General features: G+C 33.5%; 1 protein-coding gene across 1 annotated transcript in view; it reads right to left on the reverse strand.

Moving 5' to 3' along the window:
* Positions 1-15,863, reverse strand: part of SPATA16 (spermatogenesis associated 16) — a gene marked incomplete at its 3' end in the record, with an annotated part of 224,303 nt that overhangs the window by 114,032 nt on the left and 94,408 nt on the right. Inside the window, exon 3 of the mRNA XM_008583058.1 lies at positions 5,258-5,347. Within this exon, the coding sequence (XP_008581280.1) occupies positions 5,258-5,347 (90 nt within the window). The remainder of the gene's footprint in view (positions 1-5,257; positions 5,348-15,863) is intronic.

Raw genomic sequence — 15,863 nt, forward strand, 5'->3', positions numbered from 1 at the left:
GCCTTACTGAGTATAGTGATTTTGGCTGACAGTTTTTTTCTTTTGTACTCATGGTAGAGATTATCATTTTTCAGATTCCAGATGTAGGATTCCATTGAGGATTTCTTGCAGGGCTGACTGTGAACTCCCACAGTTTGTATTTGTTTGGGAAGTACACTATTTTTCTTCATTTCTGATGGATAGCCTTACTGAGTATAGTGATTTTGGCTGACAGTTTTTTTCTTTTGTATTTTGAATGTATCATCCCATTTTCTTCTGGCTTGTAGAGTTTGAGAAGTCTGCTGTTAGTTTGATGGGGACTTCCTTACAGACAACTTGATGCTTTTCTCTTGCTGTTTTTAAAATTCTCTCTTTGTGTTTGAGCTTCACCAGTTTGACTAAAATAGTGTGTCTTAGAGAGGATCTTTTTTGGATTGAATGTTTGAGGATTTTTGAGCCTCCTGAATCTGCATGTCTGTTTTTCTCCCTGTACTTGGGAAGTTTTTTCCATTATTATTTCATTGAATAGGCTTTTAATGCCTTTTCTTTCTCCTCCCCCTCTGGAATACCCTTGATTCAGATGTTTGTGTGCTTAAGGTTGTCAGCAAGCTCTCATAGATTTTCTTCATTTTTATGATTCTTTTTTCTTTTTTTCTGTCCATCTGGCTTATTTAAAAAAAGACTATCTTTGAGTTCAGAAATTCTTTCTTCTGCTTGCTGTTATCTGCTGCTTAAGCTCTCAGTCATGTTTTTTATTTTGTTGAATGTATCCCTCAGTTCCAGGAGGTCTGCTACCTTCTTTTTTAAGGTTTTAATCTCTGTAAATTCCTCTTTCATATCTGGATGCTTTTTCTCATTTCATTGTGTTGTCTAACTGAGTCTTCTCATATCTTGTTGAATTTCTTTAAGATTTTGCTTGGAATTCCTTTTCAGTCATCTCAAGGTTTTCCTGCTCTATGGATTCTGGTACTTGAGAATTACTATATTACTTTGGTGTGGTCATATTTTCTTGTTTTTTTTTTCTTATTTCTCATATCTCTAGGTTGAGGACTGGTCAACTTGTAGAGCAGTTGATTCTTCTATTACTCTGTAGTAGGCTTGGAGGAGAGGTACTTCCTCCTCTTTTTCCAGGCTCTGCTGGTGACTCTCCTTGTGTCAGTACAGTTGAGTGTGTGGTGGGCTGCCTACATGGTGGCTGCCACTGCTGCTGTGGAGGTGAGCTGCCCTTGTAGTAGCAGTGGCTGTGGTGGACCAACTGTGTGGAAGTGGTGTTTACAGCAGTGGTGCAGTCTGTGGCTCCCCCATCCTTTTATCTCTCAATTGGCCTGGGCATTGGAGGCTTTTGAGTGTGTTATTCCTCTTCTGGTATCCACTGTCTAGTTCATGTGTGTAAAAATACACAGCTAATTCTTCATCAATGATAGATAAAGGGGCTTTTTTGTATTTTCTTCTTTACTTTTACCTTCTATTTGCTTCTTCTTACACAGTGTGATCTGTGCAATGCCACCTTTTTTTTGCCTTTGGATCTTCACTGTAGGAGACAGCATGCTATCACATGATCTTTATTATGTGCACATTGTCATATTTATCTTTCAACCAGAGTTCTACTAACAATTCCATACGACATGTTTTTACTGATGGAACCAAATGGTGATCAACCACCTGACACCACAGACTCAAAAACTAATTTAATTTTACCCCTTAACAGGTGCTTGGTATGTTCTAGCCTTGTGCCAGTCATTGAGCACACAGAGATGAAAGACTCCATGCCATTCATATTGTTAAGGTTCAGTAGGTCTCTTCACAAAATAGTCTTGGCTTTTCTTTTGTTTTATGGCTCCGAATATTTTTTTCTCATATTATTATCTTTCTCATGAAGGTAGTGACAAATGTGTATATATAAGTGTACGTGTAAGTGTCTATAAGTGTGAGTGTTGGAGGATGGGCAGATTTGAGCAAAGGAATTCTATGTTAACATAGATATTTTTATGTACATAGAAACAGAGAGATGTTAAAGAGCTAGGCTACTTGCTCTTTCAGGTAAAGCCTCACAGGGTGTTTATTTCTTAAGGGTATGGGGGAGGGTTACAGCAATCTGAACTTAGTTTTATGGTCTGAAAATGTGATTTCATCAGTTTAGCCAGTGTGGGCTGTATCTTCAAGGGTGGCCAGCATCCTTGCAGAGCCTAAACAATAGTAAAATATCCCTAACTTTATTCCATCTCCACCATCTATGCATTCTTCTTTTTTCTTCTGGTAGGATGTTACTGAAAGGATATTGACCCATAAAATAAAAGGACCTGCCCATTATTGTAAACTTTACTGATACCTTCCATTTAACCACAGAAAGAAGCATTTTCTCCAGATTCTCTGGTGTAGAGTTTGGGCTTTTATGAAGCGGTCCTGGGAATCTTTCTGGCCTGTTCACTAGGAATCCCTTCTGGGGTGAAGGTGATTAGATTAAGAAAACCTCAGTCATGACAAGCTCTAGGGTGTGGTTATAAGTACTCTATCTTGGATGAGATTTGGGCTGATCTACTTCATTGGGAATCATGGTTTTAGGATCTCCTATGTTACAAAATAATGGCATTCTTTTCTATTTGGTAGGTGCCTCTCAATCCCAGAAACATGACCACTTGGCCTCCTAGAGGAAATAACCTTAATGTCTGGGCTTTACCAGTGAGTTTTAATATAACTTGCTTCTAAGAGGCTTGAACCAAACTACCCAAATCTCCAAAAGATTGACTGATAAACATGAATTATATATATATATATATATGTACATTAATTTATATTTATTGATTTATATTAGAAATATAATAGCTAAGATATTCATGTTCATAGTTCAGAGCATTCCTTCCAGTAGGGGAGAGGGGAAGAATGACTTAATATTGTATATTGAGGACTATAATTGCCAGGGAAGCCAAGATGAAAAACACTTGTGTCTGATAGTAGTTGTGTCTGCCTCTCTGATGGAAAGTCCGGCATAATTAACAATGATCAGGAACCTTATCAAGGAACATTGTCAGGTCAGTCATCAAATGATGTTAAACAGATATATCTATTTCGCTGCAGGAATATACATGCCAAGGGCAATGAAATATTCAGTGCCAATTTTACATGGCAAATATTGACAAGCTCCTAATTTTCAAGTTTTTATTACTTATTTGTTTGTTTTAGGACCCATAAAGAGTTTTTGTTATCACTTTGGCTGAGACAATTAGGGTTAATACAATTAAGCTATAGCCTACATTATGCTGGTAACTTGTCTAACAATAATTTACTGCATGCTATCAAATGGCTAGAAGAGAGGAGATCAAATTGTAATGATGAATATGCTAATTACCCTGATTTGATTATCACACATTGTATACATGTATTGGTATTCAATTATGTCCCCCACAAATAAGTACAACCAATATGTTTCAATAAAAATGAAAAGCAAACAAACGAAAAAACCAAAAAAGAAAAAAGTCTAGATTTGTAGCATTTGCCAATTTCCATAGAATATTTTCTCCTGGCATTGCTAATTTTCTGTACAGTATAAAAACCAGCTCCCTCCAAATTCCTGAATATTTAAGAATCTGCTCTTTAGAGTCTATACAATCTCAGTACTGGCAGCTTTTTATTAGTTGCAATCTAGTTCTGAAGTAGTATCTATCCTATTGATCCTTTGATTGAATTCACGACACATTAATAAACCACTTCTTAAGGCAAGTTATTTTGCAGATAGATGTTATCTGTGTATGCTGAACTCATTAGCTTCATTTGTAGCTAGTGACCTTTACAAAAACCCCTTTCTTGAAGTGTGAGACAGAAGAACACTTATTATCATCTCTTAAATTCTCTCTCATTCACACAGTTAGTAAAAGTGGGCAGGCAGAAAGTAAGCCACAGAAACACTTCAGAGGAGAAAATAAAAAGTAGGAAGAAATCATATGTGAGTACATTTGTTAAAACACTTTGGAGAAATAGTATAGGAAAAAATGGAATACGAAAAAGAGTGATAAAGACCTACTTTAATTTTTCTTGGTGGACACTGACACACAGGTAAAAAGATGGTGTGGCATTCGGTTGCTCAACTGCAAAACGGAAGTAGTTGGGATTCACTCTGCCTTTCATATCCATTTGATTGAGCTCAGGCAACACTTGGGACCATCTTACATAAATGGAATTCATGTCAACCTTACAATGTCAATATCATTGAACCATTTTATTATCCACTTAGACTCTTGCTTCTCATTTTAAGGACAGTGTCATTTACAAATGCTCTAGAGACAGTAGCCATCTGCAACCTCTTAGTACTAGGCACCCCATCCCTATTAGTGCAGGTTTATCCTTAGGTGCTCGGAAATCTAGAAAACACTCACATTTTCTTGCTAAATTCCTGGGGTGTTAAAGTTGATGAGTAAGAAACAGCAGATACCTATACATTGGGAGAGGAGGAAAATTCTTTGAGAGAATTTGTAAAGGGAATTGGATCCCAGTCGGAAATCTAGAAAACACTCACATTTTCTTGCTAAATTCCTGGGGTGTTAAAGTTGATGAGAAAGAAACAGCAGATACCTATACATTGGGAGAGGAGGAAAATTCTTTGAGAGAATTTGTAAAGGGAATTGGATCCCAATAGATGAGCCTGACACAGGAAGAAAAACAACCTTGGCTATCACAGGTGAGAAGAAATTCTAAGTGTAGCACTCAGGCTGCTTCACACACAGCTCTTATAATTCTTTGCCATAAGTGTAGGTCCTGGGGATGAAAATATTGGGAGGAGCTGCTTCACAAGGTTTTTTTCCCCCCTTTTTAAAAAACACATTGGAGTCCAAGAGGCAATACTTTGGTACGCCTCCTCTAATAACCCTTGGTGTTACCTAATTGATGCCACATACTTAAAAATTGACTTTTCATGTGATCGGATTTCATCTCCAGAACTCAAGAAAGATATAATCACGGAATTGTCTCACTACAACCTGGACCAGGAACTTCTTTGAGACCGAGAGGTCAAGTTCATTTCTAATATCCTATGAAAGTTTTCTCATCACTGTCAGTGACCTTGTGGCTGTAAAGTTTAAATTTTGCTAAGAGCTATGATCATGGAACAGCTTTGATTAAAGAAAAAGATAGTCAGTAATTGTTGGTGTGATGTTTATAAGACAATAATTCGGGTAAAATCATATTCGATGAGAGAAAAGGAAAGTTTATCATGCTATTACCAGAATCTGAGAATAAAATTAATTTAACTTGAAATAAATCTTCACAAAAGTTATAACAAACATACCGGGCAGCTTCTGAATATCTCTCCAGACATCTAAACACTGCCGCTTGACGAAGATGATTTCGGAAATAGGCTGGGTTCAAAACAATGCTCCTGTAAAAAGATGTAAAAAATGCCAATGTTATTAGGTTTTTAAAAGACAATTCCAGAAGTGTATAGGAATGAAATCACATGCATTCAATTTTATATAATATCTGTTTTAAAAGACACTAATGAAGACTTTTTCTTCCTGTAATTATGAGTTCAGACAGATAAACATTATTGAAAAATGAATTAAGTTTGCATCATAAAAGCAATTTTATTTATGGGACTGAATATTTTTATAGATATGACAATGACAAAGAATTTGAATCCAATTGATATTACATATAAGACATGGTGCTGTTTTATTTGGTTACATTAATAAACCAGGCCAAAAAAATCACAGGTTATTTATGGTATGTCTATTTTTAATGAAGGAGGTTAGTTGCTGGATTTCATAAACCAGGCCAAAAAAATCACAGGTTATTTATGGTATGTCTATTTTTAATGAAGGAGGTTGTTAGTTGCTGGATTTTAGTTAAAAGAAAGAAATTGGAATTTGGGTGACATGCTCATTTGAATTCATAAATTAGGTTCTGTGTCTTCTCTCAGCCGGATGAAGTAGTGGCATGGAAGAAGCCCTGTACCGTTGGTTTAGGGGGCCAGTCTTGGCTTTGTCACTTTTGGTAGGGCTCTTTCTTACTTTGGACCTCCATTTTCTTTTGGCTGAAATTACAGGCTTGACTTGCAGTTGATCACCTTTTATTCTTACCTCCTAACTCTCCCATTATCTCATAGAGTTTTGGAATCTCAATCCAAACCCAGATGAGAAGATCACTCACCAGATGCCTTCTTCCCCTGGAGATAAACTGGTAGACATCCCTCTTCCTTGCTTCATTGAGAACCTATTATGGCTAGGCATTGTTCAAGGCACTTGATATAAGGAGGTGAAACAGACAGATGCAATCCATATCCCATCACCGATTGGGGGGGACAGTCATTAGTGAAAGTTTGAAATGTAGCCTGTACTATATTTATCCATGCAGAGTACAGAATGTTACAGAACCAACACAAGATTACTGAGCAATATTTTGGAACTCTGTTTTTACAAGTTGATGAGTATCATTCAGAATTAGTTCATTATTGAAGTAAGTGGTTCTTAACCTTATTTTGAGAAGTTCACAGAGCTTTTAGAAAATCAGATGAAGGCTATGAACCTCTGTCCAGAAAAATGCATAAACATAATTGCCCAAATTTAGAGAACTCATTTAATTCCTCAGAGCCATTCACAAACTCCAGATTAAAAAAAACATGCAAACTAAAATAATTTCATTCCCAGAAACATTGCTTATGGAAAAAATAAAGCATGAAAAACATCTATTTGGCACACGATGAATCAAATAATTGTATAATGATGGGATGGATTTATTGTACAAACTAGTTCACTTTAAACACAAATGAACAGAAACCAGAGAGGTTAAAAGAACCTTCTAAAATCATGCCCAACTGGTTAGTTGAAGAATGTTTCAAATTTATTGTACTTCCCATCTCTAGCCACATTTTTAAACACAAATGAACAGAAACCAGAGAGGTTAAAAGAACCTTCTAAAATCATGCCCAACTAGTTAGTTGAAGAATGTTTCAAATTTATTGTACTTCCCATCTCTAGCCACAGAGCTTTGTGTTATTACCTTACTTCCTCTCTTATGATGATATTTGAATTAGAGAGGTCTGAGTTAATGAAGTTTTATTGTACTCTATGGCTAATGATTTATGTAAATGTAATCCCCCAAGAACACAGATTATTTGCTTTGGTGAGTTCTGATAAAAATATTGGAAATTTAGAAACTATTACATGGGTTCATTCAATATTGAGACATTACTAATATCTACCACTAATACTTTTTATTACTTCAGAAAAAGAGTATGTTTACAAAGTATGTTTCTGTATTTTATCCCTGTAAAGGCAAACTTGTAAAATTGCTTGTAATTATGAGTGTCTTTATGATGTTGGAGAAACACAAGTAGAAGACATGAATTTGAAAATTGCTAGATTGGACTAGGTTCCTTTAACCATGACATCACCAGCTTCAGAAGAGGGACCTAAAGAAGACCCAGACCCAGTACCTACCCTGAAGGTGTAATTTCAAAAGGATATTTAGAAATTTGGGATAAGATTATATATATTTGGCAATCTATTATTTTGGACTCTCTGGTAATTATTGCAGCATTCACTGTGTGCTTATGTAATGGCTGGATTCCTTGCCCTTCCTTTGTTTAAATCCTTGTTTTTATCTTTGTTTTAATTGTGTTAGCTAATATCTGCCTCCATGTAAGAAGGATCCAGAGTTGTGTTAAGATTTAAACAACTGAGATGCAGCTTTTGAGATCTGTAGCTCTGTGGTTACAAGCCTGTCAGTTTTATTTTTAGCTTTCCTGTGTTAGTAGACTGAGCTGAACCACAGCTTACCAGCAATTTCCTACATAGATGAGAGATGGGGTTGCTTTTTGCTGAAGAAGACCCCTACTCAAAACCTCGTACCCATTTTTTAGATGTAGTCTCACTCCTTGACCACATTTCCTGTTTTTGTGCTGAGCTGTGAAACGTTGGGCCAGCCCCTTACTTAAAGCCACTGACCCAGTTAACTGCTTGAGACCCCAATTTGGGGAACTCAGCCTAAATACAGCCAATCAAAATGCTTGCTTACTTGCTTGTTCAGAAAGGTATATAAGTCTAGTTCCCCCTCTATCTGACGCCCAGGTATTTGAAATGCAATTCCACTTGGGTGTGCTGGCATAATAAACCTGTGTTCTCCGCCCTCTCTGAGTGACCTAGTTTCCTTGGCAACACCTTTCCGTAACACTTACACTATGCCCCTATCAGATAGTTGGCAAGGAAATGCTAGTGGTCAGTGTAAAACCTAGTTTTACACTGTTATTAATTTATTGATGCTTTCTAAGATGACATACCCTCTTAAAGACACATTTATGTTGTGTGCAACTTGTGGAGGAAATGATGATTTGTCCTTTAAAAAGTTCTTAATCATTTGTCATTTGATGTTATTTGGAGAGCTACAGGAGGCAGTCTGTGACCAAAATGGATAATCTCACTGAGGATATGGTGAAGAAAGCTACAATTGTAATCAGAGAGAGATCTCTGTGCTGATTGGTCTCATCATGTTGATAGGGCTTTTGGTAAAAAACAAGAACCATGTTAGAGATAATAGCTAAATTATAGAAACTGAATTTTTGTCAGAAGTATGGAGTTAATGTTAGTAATGGACAATGATTGCTCACTATATTGATTGGTCCCATTCTAAGAGAATGGGATCATGTAAAATAATAAATATTATAATAGATAAAAGCTTATTTTTAAAATCAATTTGGTACCTGTGTTTTTTCTTATTTATGCTTTTTTGCAATTCCTATTTGTGGATGCTTCAAAATTTATCTTTTATGTTGAACTTCACATAATTTGATGCGTGTTGTGTGTGTGTCTATGCTTGTTTTATTAAATCCTAAATTTGTAATGTGGTGAGGACAGAATATAAATCTCTTTTGGTAATTTTTCCAGGTTTCCCGATTCATTTGTCAAATAATTCTTCCTTTTATCAGTGTTTTGATATGCCACCTTTATTAGAGTCTAAGTTCATAGGCACAATTGGGTCTATAGCTGAACTTTGTATCTCATACTTTCAATCTGTCTATTTCTATGATAGAAAATGTTTTAATTATTGTTATTTTATAATACATTTTAATTTCTGGAGGGGAAAAAAACTACCTAATGCCCTCTTTGTGAAAAAATTTGATAGCCAATATGGCATATTAATTCTTCTGGTTGAACTCTGTAATCTATATGTAAGTTGCAGAAACATCATTTGGTGGTTTTCACTGGTGTTAAACTAAAGGCATCAGATTAAATTTTTAAGAAGAATAGACATTTTTATACTATTGTCTTCTCATCCAGGAATATGACATTTCTCTTCTTTATTTAAATATTCTTTTCTTTCCAAGTAATATTTTAATCTTATATCTTTTTACAAATAAATGTTTTACTGATTTCTTGCTAGCTCTTAAGTTTTAAAATTATAAATGAGAATATATTTGTCTCTATATACATATATATATATGTATATACACATATACATGCTTATATAGTCTAATGTATAATTTTAAAATCTAAGAAATACTTATTTTATATATATGTATTGTGTGTGTGTGTGTGTGTGTGTGTGTGTGTGTGTGTGTGTGATGTATTGTGTGTGTGTGTGTGTATGCCTTACTACTCAAAGTATAATCAGTAACAGTACCTGGGAATTTATTAGAAATGTGATACCTTGAGTCCCACCTCAAATTTACTGATCTTCGCCTTAACAAGATCCTCAGGTGATATTTATGCACATTAAAGTTTGAGAAGCACTACATATATGCATAATAAGAATGAGATTTTTTCCCATTATATTTCCTAACCTCTTGTTACTGGCACTTACATATGTATTTTAAAAGTATTTATTTTGTATCCTTATAATTTAATATTATGATAATTTAGTTTTACTCACATCATCTGCAAATAATGATGTTTTGTTACAGTTTTTCTTTTTTTTCTATTTTAAAAAATTTATTTATTTATTTAATTTTATTTGTTTTTATTATTTATTTATTTATTTATTTTTTAAACACCAACTTAGATATTTTATTTTATTATTTTTTAAATTTTATTTTATTTTGTCAATATACAATGTGGTTGATTATTGTGGCCCATTACCGAAACCTCCCTCTTTCTCCCTCCATCCCAACAATGTCGTTTCTGTATGCTTGTCATATCAACTTCAAGGAATTGTAATTGTTGTGTCTTCTCCCTGCCCCCAGGTTGTTTGTGTATTTATTTATTTATTTTTAGCTCCCACAAATAAGTGAGAACATGTGATATTTCTCTTTCTGTGCCTGACCTGTTTCACTTAATATAATTCTCTCTAGGTCTTTGGTGACAAAACAAGTGTTAATACATTTAAAAAGGCTAAGATCCTAGAAAATAATAGAAAATATGATCACAATAACAGAAGGAAATTTAGAAAATTCACAAATGTGTGGAAATTAAGCAACACTCGCCTATATAAACAATGGGTAAAAAGAAAAATCACAGGGAGATTAGAAAGTACTTTGAGATAAAGCACAAGTTATCAAAATTTATACAATGTAGGGCTCATGCAGTGCTTAAAGGAAAATATATACTTGTAAACACCTATATTAGAAATAAGAAAAATCTCAAATCATTAATGCAAACTTCTACCTTAAGAAAATAGAAAAAGGAGCAAACTAAACCAAAACTAAATATAAGTAGGAAATAACAAAGGTTATAACAGAAATATGTAAAATAGGGAATTAAAAATCAATAGAGAACAACAACAAAACCAAAAGTTGATTCTTTAAAATGATCAACAGAATTTGCAAATTTTTATCTAGACTGACCAGGAATAAAGAGAGAAGACCAAAATTACCAAAATCAGAAGTAAAGCAGTGGCATTATTACATTGTCATTATGGTTTTCGTGGTGGTAAGATTTAGTTTTTTTCCCTTGCTCATTTGCATTTTTGTCCTACCAGTGTTTTTTTTTTTTTCTGTCTTGTGTATTTCTGGTAGCGATTATCATTTTTTGGATTCCAGATGCAGGAACTCTTTGAGGATTTCTTATAAGGGCTGGTTGTGTGGTGGTGAACTTCCACAGTTTTTGTTTGTCTGGGAAATAGAATATTTTTCTCTCATATCTGAAGGATAGCCTTGCTGGGTATGGTATTATCAGCTGGCAGTTTTTTTCTTATAGTATTTTGAATATATCATCCTATTTTCTTCTAGCCTATAGAGTTTCTGTTGAGAAGTCTGCTGTTAATCTGAAAGGGACTCCCTTATAAGTGATTTAATGCTTTTCTCTTGTTGCTTTTAAGATTCTGTCTTTGAACTTTGCCAGTTTGACTATAATGTGTCTTGGAGAGGATCTTTTTGGGTTGAATCTGTTTGGGGACTTTTGAACTTCCTGGATCTGAAGGTCTGCATCTATCCCTAACCTGGAAAGTTTTTTGTTATTATTTCATTGAATAGTTTTTCAATGTCTTTTTCTTTCTCTCTCCTCTGGAACACACATGATTCAAATGTTTGTTCATTTAAGATTGTATGCTAGCTCTCTTAGATTTTCTTCATTTAAAAAAAATCCTTTGTTCTTTTTTTCTTTTTTCTTTTTTTTTGTCCACTAGGGTTGTTTTGAAAAGACTGTCTTCTAGATCGTAAATTCTTTTATCTTCTTAGTCTAGCCTGCTGCTTAAGATATTGTTTGTGTTTTCTATTTCATTGAGTGAATCTTTCAGTTCCATGCATTCTGCTACATTCTCTTTTAAGGTATTAATCTCTTTGTAAATTTCTTCCTTTATATACTGGAATTTTTTTTTCTTATTTCATTATGTTGTCTAACTGAGTCTTCTCATATCTCAGTAAGTTTCCTTATATTGTTGCTCAGAATTTCTTCTCAGTCATTTCAAGGGTTTCTTGCTCTATAGGGTCTGGTATTTGAGAATTACCATTTTCTTTTGGTGGTGTCATATTTTCTTGGGTTTTCATATTTCTAGTATCTCTGTGTTGATGTCTGGTCATCTGGTAGAGCAGTTGCTTCTCCTACTACTCTGGAGTGGGCTTTGAGGAAAGAGATGTCCTCTTCTTTTTCTGGTCTCTGCTGATGACTCTCCTTGTGACAATGCACTCAATTGTCTGGTGGGATACCTGCACGGTGGCTGAGGCTACTGCTGTGGTGTTGAGCTGCATTTGGGGCAGCAGTGGCTGTGGTAGTGACTGTGGTGGGGCCACCTGTGTGAAAGTGGTGTTTTTGGCATGCTCTCTTGCCTGGTTCTGGGTAGATGGGGAGACTGCTCTCAGTACCTCTGTTTTTCAATATTAACATCTATCTTATTTTTTTTACTGCATAGGCTAAATTTTTTTTGAAAAGAATTTAAATGAGTGAGGTGTTCTATGGGTTCTTCAATATTTCACTAATGATTAGGATTATGGAATCAATTTGAGAAAAAATAGAAGTATCCTTCAATTATTATAGTTATTAGAAATAAATGTTTAATATTTTCAAATGCCCTTTGAATCTATCAGAATGATATTATGGACTTGAATCTTTGGTCTTTTGTAGCAGTGAATTAGATTAATTACTAATTTAAAAAAACATAAAAATTAATAAGCAGAATGTTAAAGCCTAAGATTATGAAAGGGAATACCAAAACAAAACTAAAGTTAGGACAAGGAGTTAACAAACATAAAGGTAAAGTTTTCTTTATCTTAAAAATCACTATGACTTTAGTAAAAGGCAAAGGATTTATATGACCTGAAGAGAAACCAGAGCATCATCATGATTTTTATAAAATATTGTACTACAATTGAGTTGCAAGAGGTTTTATATTTTGCTAATCTTTTCAACAGAACTGATTGTAGATTTTAGCTATTAACTCTACTGTTTTGTTTTTCAATAGAATTAATAACCAAGTTTTGTTCTCTCTAAATTTTAAAAATTATTTCTCTTATTCTTTACATATGGAAAATTTATTTTCTTTCTAAAGCAAGCATTTAGAGCTTTATTTTTTTTAAGTGATTCTAGCTTTGACCATATTCTTAAGAATGGTAGAATTTATTTTATTCTTATTAGAGTTTTTTTCCCTAAATAATACCTAATTATAAATTTTTAATTCCTCTTTGATTGAAGAATTATTTAGGATAATTGTTCAATTTTCAAAAGATAGTTTTTTCTTATAACTTTTATCGTTAATTTCTTATTTTATTACAATATAGAGAATATGTACTGTGCAATTTCTACTTTTGAATTATATCAAGATTGATAAATAACTGAGTGTTTCAAACATTTTAACAGTATGTAGAAGAAATAATATATGCTTCATTTGTGAGATATTATAAGTCAGAAACCACCGGCAATACCTTATAAGATTTTCAATGATTTAATTAAAATTGCTAAAGAGATACTTTTGCTTTACTCAAATTCCATGAACATATTTCTAGACCTAAATTTTAATGATGATTATTATCATTTGAAACTTTAGCTTGTTTTTAAAGGCAATTATTAATTTATGTTCTTTGTTTTCATCATTAGTATTCATTCTCTTTTTAGAAAGTTAAATTTAAAAAAATATTTTTATTTAAGTCATTTTTATTGAAGTATAATTTATATACAGTGATATTCACCTTTTTAAAGTTTATAGCTTGATGTATTTTGACAAATGTATAACCATTACCACAATAGAGAAAAAGGAATTTCCAATCACACCAACAAGTTTTCCTTTTTAGCTAATTTCCTCCCTCTATGCCCACATCCTGGTAACCATTGATCTATTTTGTGACTTTATAGTTTTATCTTCTTCAGAATGTCACATAAATGGAATCATACAGTATATAGACTTATGTGTTAGGCTTTCACTTAGCGTAATGCTTTTGAGATTCATCTATATACTTTCTTGTATCAATAGCTTGTTTGCTTTTATTATTCTTTTTAAATTATTAGCATATTCCGAAATTTGTTTATTCATTCACTAATTGGTGAACATTCAGGTTGNAAATTATTAGCATATTCCGAAATTTGTTTATTCATTCACTAATTGGTGAACATTCAGGTTGTTTCTGTTGGTGGCCATTAAGAATAAAGTTGCTATAAACATTCATGTAGGAGTATTTGGATAAGAGTTTTCATTTCTCTTGGGAAAATATCTCAGAGTGAGAATGTTAGATCCTATGATAAGCATATGTTTAACTTTGTAAGAAAATGCTAAGCCTCTTTCCAAAGTGGTTATATTATTCTGCATTGCCATCAGCAATGCATGAGAGTTCCAGTTTTTATACATCCTCACCAAAACTTGGAATGATCAGTATGTATGTATGTATTTAAATTTTTAACCACCATGACAGATGTATAGTTGTATTTCCTTGTGGATTCAGTTTGCATTTCCCTAGTGACTATTGATGTTGTGCATCTTTTCATGTGGTTATTGGCCATTTGTACATGTTCTTTTGTAAAGTTTCTGTTAAATTTTTTGCCCATTTAAAAAAAAATCAGGCTGTTTGTTTTCTTATTATTGAGTTGTAAGAGTTCTTTATATATTCTTGACAAATTTCTTTATAAGATATATATATATATAATTCTCAGAATAATATTATTTCAGAATCTGTGGCATCTCTTTTAATATTCTCAATAATTTCTTTTAGAGAGAAGATTTTTGATGATGTCCAATTTATCAACAGTTTTCTTTGAGGGTTTGTGCTTTTAAAATAAACTATCTAAGAAAACTTTGCCTAGTACAATGTGACAAATAATTTCTTTTATGTTTCTTCAGAAAGTTTTAGCATTTTAAATGTTACATCTACATTTATTAACTACCTGAGTTGAATTTTTAAGTAGTATGATGTTAAAGACATTTTATTTTTGCTCATGGATCTACAATTTTTCTAGCAGCACTTATTGAAAAAACTATCCTTTCTCTATTGAATTATAAAAAAATCAAATGATCATGTTTGTCTGGAGATATTTCTGAATTGAATATTCTGTTCTGTTGATTTATATGTGTGTGCTATGCCGATGTCACAGTCTTGACTACTATAGATTTATAATCAATCTTTAAATCAGGTAGAAACTAGTTCTTTTTTCCCTAAAGTCACTTGGGCTTTTTGAAGTCCTTTAGTTTTCCATTTAATTTTTAGAAGGTAACCTGTCAATTGCTAAAATTGCTTACTGAGATTTCGATACATTTAGGTAGTACTGTCATCTTAACAATATTGAATCATATGATCAATAAAATGGTACATTTCTCTGTAATTTAGGCTTTATTTAATTTCTCTCATCAGTGTTTTCTAGCTGTCAGCATGAAAACCTTTTACAAATTTCGTTAGATTTATTCCAAAGTAGGTTCATGAAAAAATGCAGAACATCACTAATTAACAGGGAAATGCAAATCAAAACCACATTGAGATATCATCTCACCCCAGTTAGACTGGCTATTATCAAAAAGACAGAGAATGACAAATGCTGGCTAAGATACAGAGAAAGGGGAACCCTCCTACACTGTTGGTGGGACTGTAAATTAGTACAAACATTATGGAGAACAGTATGGAGGTTTCTTAAAAAACTACAGATAGAACTGCCATATGATCCAGCAATCCCACTTCTGATTATATACCCAAAGGAATGGAAATCATCATTCCAGGTCGAGGAGATACCTGCACTACCATGTTTATTGCAGCTCTATTTACAATAGCCAAGACAGGGAACCAACTGAAATGGCCATTGATGGATGACTGGATAAAGAAAATGTGGTATATATACACAATGGAATACTCAGCCATAAAAAAGAATGAAATTCTGCCATTCGTAGCAACATGAATGAGATTGGAGAAAAGTATGCTAAGTGAAATAATCCAGGCACAGAAAGAGAAATACCACATGTCATCACTCAGTGAGGGGGGGGGAGAGAAAGAGAGAGAGAGAGAGAGAGAGAGAGAGAGAGAGAGAGAGAGAGAGAGAGAGAGAGAGAGAGAGAGA

This window comes from Galeopterus variegatus, unplaced genomic scaffold, assembly GCF_000696425.1.
Source record: "Galeopterus variegatus unplaced genomic scaffold, G_variegatus-3.0.2 Scaffold2815, whole genome shotgun sequence".
Lineage (NCBI taxonomy): Eukaryota > Metazoa > Chordata > Mammalia > Dermoptera > Cynocephalidae > Galeopterus > Galeopterus variegatus.